Source organism: Vigna radiata, unplaced genomic scaffold, assembly GCF_000741045.1.
Source record: "Vigna radiata var. radiata cultivar VC1973A unplaced genomic scaffold, Vradiata_ver6 scaffold_190, whole genome shotgun sequence".
Lineage (NCBI taxonomy): Eukaryota > Viridiplantae > Streptophyta > Magnoliopsida > Fabales > Fabaceae > Vigna > Vigna radiata.
The window spans coordinates 87,186-97,995 of NW_014542194.1; the positions used below are offsets into that span (position 1 = coordinate 87,186).

The 10,810-nt window shown below is 32.8% G+C and overlaps 1 protein-coding gene across 3 annotated transcripts; it reads right to left on the reverse strand.

Annotated features, from left to right (window-relative positions):
* Window positions 1-5,054: 5,054 nt before the first annotated feature.
* Window positions 5,055-10,583, reverse strand: LOC106779316 (protein ABHD17B). Of its 3 annotated transcripts, XR_001377157.2 has the most exons (7): window positions 10,113-10,582; window positions 9,534-9,570; window positions 7,840-8,076; window positions 7,701-7,748; window positions 6,482-6,930; window positions 6,220-6,387; window positions 5,055-5,417 (listed from the first exon to the last, which is right to left on the reverse strand). XR_001377157.2 is itself a non-coding variant. In XM_014667404.2 (6 exons), the coding sequence occupies exons 1-6, from the start codon at window positions 10,409-10,411 to the stop codon at window positions 6,315-6,317; spliced, it is 1,143 nt and encodes a 380-aa protein (XP_014522890.1). In that variant the 5' UTR covers window positions 10,412-10,582; the 3' UTR covers window positions 5,977-6,314. The 3 variants fall into 3 exon arrangements, 2 of the variants coding, with proteins under 2 accessions (XP_014522890.1, XP_022632256.1); XM_014667404.2 differs by lacking the exon at window positions 5,055-5,417 and having other exon boundaries at window positions 5,977-6,387; XM_022776535.1 differs by lacking the exons at window positions 5,055-5,417; window positions 7,840-8,076 and having other exon boundaries at window positions 5,977-6,387; window positions 10,113-10,583.
* Between the last annotated feature and the right edge of the window lie 227 nt (window positions 10,584-10,810).

A 10,810-nucleotide genomic window follows, 5' to 3' on the forward strand; every position in this document is an offset into this window, starting at 1 on the left:
ATATATATATATATATATATATATATATATATATATATATATATATATATATATATATATATATATATATATATATATTCTTATTAAATTCTAAAGACCTAATGAGAGTGACTCCAAGCACAATATAAGCGTAATGCGACCAATGGTATGAAGGACACATCTTCCTAGCGACGGGTAGCTCCATGGATGAAAGTTGCTAATTTTGAATCATTCTTGCAAACAATGTACCATCATTCCATGCTATCTTAATTCCATTAAATTAAATAAAGTTACAAGGCAATATATATTCTACATGGTGTAAAATTAAAAGTTTTTTAATCTATTTTTCTTTGATACATTATTTTAGTTAACCAAATCCACATTTTTAAGTATTTAATATTTGGTTGATAATTTTGTGGGATAAGTAGGATCTTTATTAGATTTAAATAAATAAAAATGCTTGTATGTAAAAAAGAAATTAATTAGATTGTAATTTTTAGAATTAAATTTTATTTTATTGTATGTTCTTTTATTTATAAAATTGGTATGAATAACAATTTTATGTATTTGAGTTAAGATCATACAATTAAAGTAGTATCGACAAAATGAGTTGAAACCTGTGAGCCAATCTGGCTCACCACGAGTTTAATTTGGGTTAGGTTAGAAAAAAATGCAAAAATTTTGATGTAAGTCAATTTTGACCCAACTCACTAAAAACTCGGCTCACACGGGTTCGATTGGCTCACTAACCCACCTATTTTTTTAATTAAATCAAGGCTTAATACCTCAAATGGTCCTCTGATTTGTCAACTAATCTCATTTTGGTCCTCTAGTTTGTAACTGTCTCAATTTAGTCACAATTTTTGAAAATTTGAACACATTGTATCACATTCGTTAAGTGGTAGCAGACGGCGTTAAATGTTGATGAGTTGTAATTTTATGTTTTGATGATGTGGCATTGTGATTTTTTTTAATTAATGGATGAGATTAAATTTACCCTTTTTATATTTTCTTTCCTCCCTCACTTCCTCACTTCCCTTTTTATCCCTAGTCTCTTTTTTCACTTTTTATCTGGCCAAGTCCTGCACCAGGGTTAATCTGTCGTCTTCCTCTTCCTCTAATGTCAATGGGTCGACCGAGAATTTGAGTGTCGGCCACGGTGCTGCGGACGAGAGTGATTGTGGTGAATTAGAACTGATCTTCGACAAAAAAAATATTGTTGTCGGGGTTGGATATTTGTTGCAGTGGCGAGAGGAACTTGCCTCTGGTTGTGACTCCGTCGTGGCAGTAACACCGGTGACCACCTTCCTTCCTCTCAAAAAACTCATCAAAAAACCAGTAATCTGGGGATAACCACCACGATGGCAAGTGAAATCCCTCCTTGTAACTCCCCTTCCAACCCCATCTTTCCCTCGAGTTCGGTGTCGTCTAATTGAAAAGCCACGCTGCTTAGCAAAGCTGCAATAAAATTCATAAGCTGCTTCTTGAGATACAAATCTTTGACCAATAAAAGGAACAAGGTTGACAGAAGTTTGTCTTGACAAAATTGTCTCCTCTGTTGTTTCCTCAATGGTGTCAACGTCTTCCTGAGACAAATCCATACCATTTTCAGATGATTCCAACACCAAACTGGTTCCTTCCGACATTTTTATCAATACTACTAACAACCCAATTGGATTGCAGATGTTTAAACCTACAAAACAAGCATATTAAGATATCAACATCTTCAACGGATGAACGGGGTTCCCTTGAGAACTATCCAGCACAAACAACACTGACACCAACCTTTACCAGATGTTTCAGCTTCCCCTTATCATTCTCCCTCGTCCCAATCGTCGCTGCAATCATAAATTTCCCGTATCATCCCACCGTCACCGAAGCCACCAATTTGGGATACCCCTTCACCCAATCCACCTCCTCTCTCACCACCATATCCAAACCTTAAGCAAAATGAGAAAACAGAGAAAAAATGTTACTCACCCAGGTCAAAACACACTCACGCACAATACCATAACAGAAACCCAAAACACCCAAACAAGCGCAAAATCGGAAATTCCAAATCACTGCTAAAATAGTTGTCTCTTTGAATGACCAAGTCGAAGACGAAAGTTGAGAAAATGTGAAGCGTCGTGGTCTGTTTGGAGGCCACGATCTCGGGAATGGAGAGATTGGAGTCGGTGAGGGCGATAGCGGCGATTGAATTCCTTGGCTGGACGGGCATGGGAACGCCGCAGATCGCTCCGGTAACGGTGTTGCAGAAGCCGGTGAAGATACTGGCGGCGAGCGGCGACAACAATTTGCCCTACCGGCAGTGGTTAAGATGCACTGCAGAGGGGCGAGATCGTTCCTCTTTCTCTCACGCAAAAGGAGAGGGAGGGGTTTGGACGTCGCGGCTGGCGGTGGCCCTGGTGGGACGTGAGGTCGCCGGCGACGTTGGTCCTGGTAAAGGTGGTGGTGCGGTGGCCGGAGAAGCACTGGCCGGCGGTGTTCAGGGGAAGCGACCCCAACCCTAGGGTAGTTTGAAAGGAAAGAGACGTTGAGTCTTCGAGTGTCTTGAGGCTGAGAGAAATCTCAAATGAGGTGGACTTCACCACATTCTCTCAACAACACGTGGAAACATCTACGTGGATTTCATTTAACGTCGTCTGCTACCACTTAACGGATGTGATACAATGTGTTCAAATTTTCAAAAATTGTGACTAAATTGAGACAGTTACAAACTAGAGGACCAAAATGAGATTAGTTGACAAATTAAAGGACCATTTGAGGTATTAAGCCTTAAATCAAATTAATTATTCAAATCCTATTTTTTTATTAAAATCAAATTAATTAAATTAATTATTCAAAACGTACATCCTTCGGACTCTGCCTTCTCACTGAAAATTTCACAATCAAATATGAGTTGTATTTTAGGAAGTTAATTTTGATTTACTCTTAATGTTTGAGATATGAGGGAAAAATATATACAATAACATGAAAACATCATACAAATAATCCTATATATACAATATTTAAAAATATACGATATTTTTACAATATTTAAACATCCTATATATACAATATTTTTATAATATTTAAACATCCTATATATACACAATACTTTTAATAATTAATAACACGAAAAAATATATACAATATTTTTACAATATTTAAACATATACAATATTTTTATAATATTTAAATATCCTAAATATACAATATTTTTACAATACTTTTAATAATTAATAACACGCAAAAATATATACAATATTTTTACAATCACTTAACCACTTCATCAAACATTTTTCATTGTTTAATATACACAACCATAACAATGTAAAATCATATAAAATATCCTATATATAAAACATCCTTTATGTAACTAAGATTTTTCAATTTTTTTATATTAGTTATTTCAAAATAAACACATTTTACTTATGCTAACTAAGATTCTTTAATTTTTTTTATGTTAATAAATACAAAATAAACACATGCTACTTAATAATTTAGATTCTTAAGTTTTTTTAGTTTCTTTTATACCAATTGGTCAGATTATTAGTGTTTTAATTTGATTGATCAAAGTAACATGTCATAAGAATCTCTAAAGAAGAGAGTGAAAAAAAAATTAAGTGAACCAATGAGCCAATCCGTTTAACCCACCAACCCGTGTTGGATTGGGTCGAGTTCGAATTTTTTCAGCTTGCTAATAAATGAATTGAGTTGAGTTGACTCACTAAGTGGTCAATACGTGGTGGATCGAGTCGGATCAGACTGAGTCACCCGTTTTGGCAGCTCTAAATTAAAGGACGTTTATCATAAAAGTAGAAGTTCTTGTTATCTTCAAGTGACACTCTCCTTCTTCCATCTCCATAAATCTCCTCCGTTTTGTTTACTTAGTTTTTGTTAACTTTTATTCCACTTCTTCTAAATTTTTTTGTTTATGCTAATCTTTACCTATTTTCATCAAATTCTTTGTTTTATATACTTAAGTATGTTTTTCTTTTGGAAGCAAACCTTCACACTTATATAATCCACTTGGATTGATTCATGTTTAGTGGTAACCATCTTAAAGTGTGTCTTCCATTTCAAATTCTAAGAGTTAAGGAATTTTTTTCTAAACATATTTTCAAACTAAAACACAAGAAGATCTTTATCATTTTCACAACTATAAGGTTTTGTGCCAATTCTCTCGTGGTATTTTACTTTTGTGAATACGTGTTGTTAAAAAGATTTCTCCCTAAAGATTATTAGATTTATCCAAAATGAATAAATTTTATTTCTGAAAACAAGTGGTAAATAAAAAATTAAATTTAAAAATATTTTAGATAATAATAGCAAATTTTAATGAAAAAAGGTAAAAAAAAAATAATGATAAGAAAAAGAAAAAAAAGGAAAATATAGCGTCCATTGTATAATTTTAGGTCTAATTCATGATTTTAACACCACCCATTTTCATTTTCATACACCCTTTTTGTTTTCTTAGAAATGGTTCAACCCGTTTTTTTTAACATTCACATCCTTTACTCTTATATTTCACACCTTTAGAATTTTGGGCCTGTTGTTATATTCTCACACCTATATTTTCTTGGCCACCATGATTTGAAAATTTCACATTTTTGTTATTTGGCCAATGTAAAAAACACGTTCTATCCATATTCTTTTTATATCTTTAACAAATTCATTTTCAGAAAAGAGTTATTTTTCATAGGGAAAAAATATTAGACGAATATATATGTTAATATACTGATTAGGAATCTATCAACATCTACACGAATTTATCACTATACTAAATAAATCAATCTAATATATATTAAATCAATTTATTCATTAATTAATATGTACTTTTAACAAATCTATTCTATATTTGTTTTATATCTTTTATATTTTTAAAAAATATATTTTATATTTTTACACAGATCTCATTCTTTATATTTTTACAAAATCTATTATTTATATCTTTACATAAATATTAAATTTCTAAACATATAAATTATTTTTCATGTTTGTTATATTCAAAACTTAATTTTAAACTTAAATATTTATTTTCTATTTACTTAATTTCCAAATTTCTTTTAATAAACACACTAAGTTGTGTGTAAACACAAATTTAAAACTAGTTATTAATAAAATGCAAAACACTTTGCATCATTATCCTAATGAAAAACATAGAAACAAAGAAATAGAAGGCCACTCCACATTGCTCAAGTCAGGTTAATACAAGCTTTGTTGGAGAAACCAACTTTATACCGATTGAAATAGAAACGACTTTCATGCCCCTCTTCTTTGTCCTCATCGCCAAAGGCAAAACCAGAACAAGAACTTGTAGTTGTAGTATGTATGTCAGTCCTCAAATCAGTGCACGAACAAAGGTAACTAGTACCATCTGCTAGTTTTCTCAGTTCATTTATTGACTCTTGAGTTGACATAAAAAACGGATCATCTTTGTTGACTCCTGGCAGCTGAGGATATATCATAGAATTGTATTACACTGTGTGAATGGAAATGAGGATTCCTACTGCTTCACTAAACCAAAGTGGCAACATCTTTGTGCGTGTGCATTAATATTAAATATTCTATAGAGGATAAAATCATAGTGTTTGACCAGTGCAGGTGTCACGGATTGAGATGATTCAGATTTTTAATTTGTAGACTTAGCTGATAATATATATTGAAACATATTCCTTTCTTTCTGTTTTTGGCTCAAGAACATATTCCTTCCTTATGACAAAAAGCATTATGTTTGGATTAGCTTTAGTTTTTTTTTTTTTTATGATAGAAATAGCCTTTTGGATATAACATATGATTAGTAAATTTTCTTTAAACTAAACCAACCTAATAAACACAATTGCTCTAAACTAAAACAATTGGGTAGAACATCCCCTGCTATAAGATTTTGATGACCCACATACGGGCCTTCGGTTGGTCAGACAGCCAAAATCATCAAAGACTGTAAAATGTTGGCAAGCTCGTTTCAATTGAAAAACAAAAAATATGTAACTTGTAAAGCTAATTAACAAGTTCATAGAGCCATAAGCCAACAATAGAATCAAAATCAAACTCAATGCATCTATGTTAGCATGTCCACAAAGGTTAGATTATTAAGTTGAACTCGAAGGTGATTTTTGGGCTACAAGATCTACTTGGTTAAATTACTTTCCTATCAATAAGACACAATGAAACATTTACCTAACCCCAGACAACCCACCAACCAATCATATATATATTGGGAAAGAGAAAAAGTTAAAGGCCAGGGTAGGCTACCTCTTTCCAAGGCAAGGGCACGGACCTTGGCAAAGGCAACCAATGAAATAATTAATGACAAAAATACAAGCTATGCATACGCTCCACCATCTTCTTTATGCATGAGTGGCTGTGGGCCTGAAACAATCGATGTTGCACAATCCAACAGATCTCACCATCTCCCCAAAGCTGCAACCACAAAACAGAAAAGTGAGGTCAAAATACATCATCAAATGCATCATTTTAATACACTAAAATACACTGAACAAGGGATGTATCTGACCGGTCAATACTATTTCTAGCTTTTTCAGGTATATCTGCTCCATGATATGCCTTCTCAGGGCGATCTATACTCTTTCTTGATTTATCTCTCCTGTCTATGCTGGCTCTTGACTTCTCTTTATGGTCTGTGACTGTGCTTGCACCAGGCTTTTCTTTTTGATCAATACTCCTCAAATTCTCCCTAAGATCCATGCTCGGTCTGGATTTCTCCCGAAAATCTATGCTGTTCCTAGGTTTGTCCTGTGGATCAGGAATATGACCAGATCCTGTTTTTTGATGTAGTGACTTCTCGATGACAGTAACGAATTTCTTGAGGTGCTTTATATATTGAGGGTAAAGTTCCAAATCACAGTGATTTCCTCCTTTAATCCACAGGGGCTCATACTTCTGTTTACAATTTTCCCAAAGTTGTTTCCCATGGGAGCAATCCACTACATCATCAGCTGTTCCCTAAAATATAAAAGGCAACACAAAGAACCATCACACTCTATAAATATAAACGTAACTGAAAGTTGAAACATAAACTTTAGTTGCATCTCGTAATTCGTATGCTCACTCACAAACATAATTGAGCAATGAAAGAAATAATCCAACCCATAAATATGTTACCAAATATCTAATAAATACTTACCATATGCATGCAGTTGGTGTACTCACATCACAGTTGAAAAAACATTCTAACCCATAAATATTTCAAAAATATCTAAATACAAAGACTGGCTGAAATACTGACCAATGACATATGATACTAGCATACTAATTGGTGCAAGAATTTCAAATACGTTGGCATATTTGAGACAGACAAGTTAATTGTGGATGGAAAATGCATATAGGAAGCTCAATCAGTGATCAGCAACAACGATGGCCGAGAATCAGCAATTAAAAACCTGTTTTAAGTTCATATGGTCCAATGACTTTATTAAGTGGAAATGATAAGAGCATGTGCAGAAACCAAACCAAAATTATAAACACCAGCGACTAATATAAGTTAGGGAGAAGGAGGAGGAGGAAGTGACCTAGTGCACAAGGCTCCTTTTCTATTGAGGTCTGAGGAGAGTAGACGTAAAAAAAATATTCACTGACCAAAGAAGTATTTTTAACAAGAAACTATAGAAAAGAAGTCATATAATTACTTCAATATTGCAGCATCTTCTATACAATGATATATCTACTTTCTAACTATAAATATAAGTACTGTCAGAGATTAGAAGAATACTCACGTGAATCACAAGAACGGGACAATTCACCAAGGGAATTTTATCGATGTTCTGCATCAAAAGCAGATGAATAAAATTAAAACGGACAAAAATTGAACATTGTCAATTATGATCCATCCATTAGCATTGATAAAGGTAGAACCTTATAAATGTCAAACCAGTATGTGCGTTTCACAGGATACATGACACGAAGGCCTGATAAGATTGGACTGTGGAGAATCACAGCCCTAAGGTTTGGTAAACGAGAAGCCAAATCTATAGTTGGTCCACTACCAACAGATTGCCCATAAAGAACAATATCTTCTTCCTTTGCCCCATACTTCTCCTGCAGGCACTTATAAACAGCTTCTATATCTGCATAAGTGTTCTGCTCACTAGGCTGTCCAGAAAGAAAAAATATCAGATTGTTAACCCAAGCTACCCTGCAGGAAGCAATCTCTACCCCTGATTTCTTGCCTCCCTTTTTCCCTTTTATCTTTATTAATCTTTTTCAGTAGAAATATCTTTCTTAAATTTAAAATAAATTACTCATCTCTTCCCTAAGAGATTCTAAAATTATACTCTCCCTTCTCTTCCTTTAAATATACTGTCCCCCTAAGAGATGACTGAGTTAAACTTATTAATCCTTTTCAATATATTCGAACTTCTTAGAAAGAAGTGAATGATTATGAATAATAGTTCTTCTAATGACATTTGATCCTATTCGACAACTAGTTCTACAATCACAAAAATTGATGGTAGCTGTTCAAGACTAATTATTATTCTTCGTATCAGGAATCGACATTAGGGGTAAAATCTCTGGAAAACTAATTACCTTAAAATGAACTCAAAATATAACAAATATTTGACTTTCAGCTGTGTGTTCTAAAATAAAACGGGAAGAGAATGTAATACAAACATCTTTGAGGAAGTAGAAAACAATTTAATGTTAAGTTATTTGTAAAATCTGAGTAAACTTTTAGTAATATAAAGATTTCATTAAACAGCCATGCAAACATCAGAGATAAAAAAATAATTCACTGCATTTATTTAAATTAAAGCTTACTATAAAATTAAGATTATAGTTAATACGACGGTTACTATTTGAAGTTCAAATGAAATACAGGTGCGTTTGGATAGCAATTGGTGGCCCCAAACGAACTTTAATCTTCCATGTAGGTTACGTCGAACATATTTAACATTTCCTTTTTCTCCATCCAGTTAGAAGCAAAAAGCAAAATTCAGCCCCAAACTTTAATCTAATTAAACGTTGCAATGAGTTGTTTTCTCTTAACTCCCAGTCAGTTCAACTCATGTCAACTTTCTGGCTAGTATCTAACACCCACTAAGGAATATAGTACTTTTAAAATTTTTAAAATCTGCCTCAAAATATTCTTATATTATAAATAAAGATACACAACTAGGAAAGTAATACTCTCACTCTCGATGAGATATTTTCAATATTCTTTCTTTCGAATGCCAGCACCTAAACAAAAAAATAATCTTTCAGTCGTCTCAACCTACTTTCCTTTTTTTCTCCCATACAAGAGTCCTCTTCTTTTATTTTATTAACATTAATTTTTAACTTACATATGCCTATTTCTAAATTAATTTTCAATACTTTTTAAATAAAAATACGAACAGTGAAAAATATACTTATATCACAGTTTAAAAATTAAATTAGATATTCTAAATTTAAAATATAGTTTTATATATTTAAGAGTAATCACTAGAATTATATTCTTAAAATGTTTATTTATTTTAAATTTTATTTATACAAAAAAAATGTATCTCATATTCCCTACTAATATTCGTGATAAACTTACTAATATAAATAGATAATAAAAGTATACATACCTTCCCAGATGACTGTCCATATCCAGAATAGTCATAACTACATAGAACAAAAAGAAAATCTCATTTCAGTCTCTCTAAAAAGAGGAATGGGTGTAGTCTAAAATTCAATCCTCAAAAAAGGAAATTAGGTCCCCAAGAAAGCATGTGATAAATTCTATTTCTCAGGAAAATTAAGGAAACTATGTTATCTCTCTAACTATACAATACCTAATTTTTCCATTTAAGAAACTATTCAGTCTTTTTGCCAATTTAGTGAGAGAAGAACAGATTTGAATAATTCAAAGACCGAACTTTAAACATAAAAAGTAGAAGTTATTTCCGCCTCCCGACAGCCCCTCTTCCTCCAAAACTAGCTTCAGTTTCCTTAAACAAAATTTCATTTGAAATATGTGAATGGAAAAATTAAACTTGAATTGTTTGCACTAATGACATAATTAAGAAACAAAAAAAAATTAAAATGGTAAACGTAATCTAAACATGGAAGCAAATTCACACAGAAAAGTGAACAAATAACCAAAATAGCATTATAATTGAATGAACAAATAGATAAAAAAAAAATGAAAGGTTTGAGAAAGTAACCCCATGAGGTTAACTCGGAGGTGAAGACTCAGCTCGCTGAACAACTCGTACATCTGACCCAGATCAGCGGCGTTACCGTGCGAGTAAAGCAAAGTCAACGAAGCCGTCGGGTTCTTAATATACATCGCCACAACACTGTTCCCTCTCTCCGTCCGCACCTTCAAAACGTCAACGTTTTCCCTCGTTGCCACTTCCACCATCTTCGCCTTCCCATCTGCCTCCTCCGCCACAGTGTACGACGGCGGATCCGGCGGAAAGAACGCAAACTTGGCCGCCATGGAGGAGGTCACAGCTCCCATCGAAACACAGAAAAAATAAATAAAGAGAATATTTTAAAAATAAGAAAGTAAAATTGAAGATTAAATGTTAGGCTAATTTTGAAAGACTGAAACAATGGAAGGTTCTGGAGTGAATGGAGGTGATTATATTCATGTGATGAGCTAGGGAGTGTTTGGTTGGAGAGACAAACACAAAAGGAAAGTAGCCATTTAACATTTTATTTTAGGGTTTTTCTTTTTGGATAATCACTCACTTTTTCAAAAATTAATTCATTATCACTTAAATTTCTTAAAAGTATCAAAACTCAAAAACACTTTTTCTTCTTTAGCTAAGTGTTAACCACATAATTAAATATTTCTCTTCTATTTTAAATAACCTTAATTAAATTTTGATATATTTGATTATTTTTAATTTATTTT

Excerpts from the sequence above, each read along its gene's own strand:
- LOC106779316 (XM_014667404.2), bottom strand. The coding sequence starts at position 10,411 with ATGGGAGCTGTGACCTCCTCCATGGCGGCCAAGTTTGCGTTCTTTCCG. Across the intron at positions 7,749-7,839 it reads ACTGGTTTGACATTTATAAG|AACATCGATAAAATTCCCTT; the intron begins GTTCTACCTTTA and ends CTTTTGATGCAG. Across the intron at positions 6,388-6,481 it reads GCTAGAAATAGTATTGACCG|CTTTGGGGAGATGGTGAGAT; the intron begins GTCAGATACATC and ends TTGTGGTTGCAG.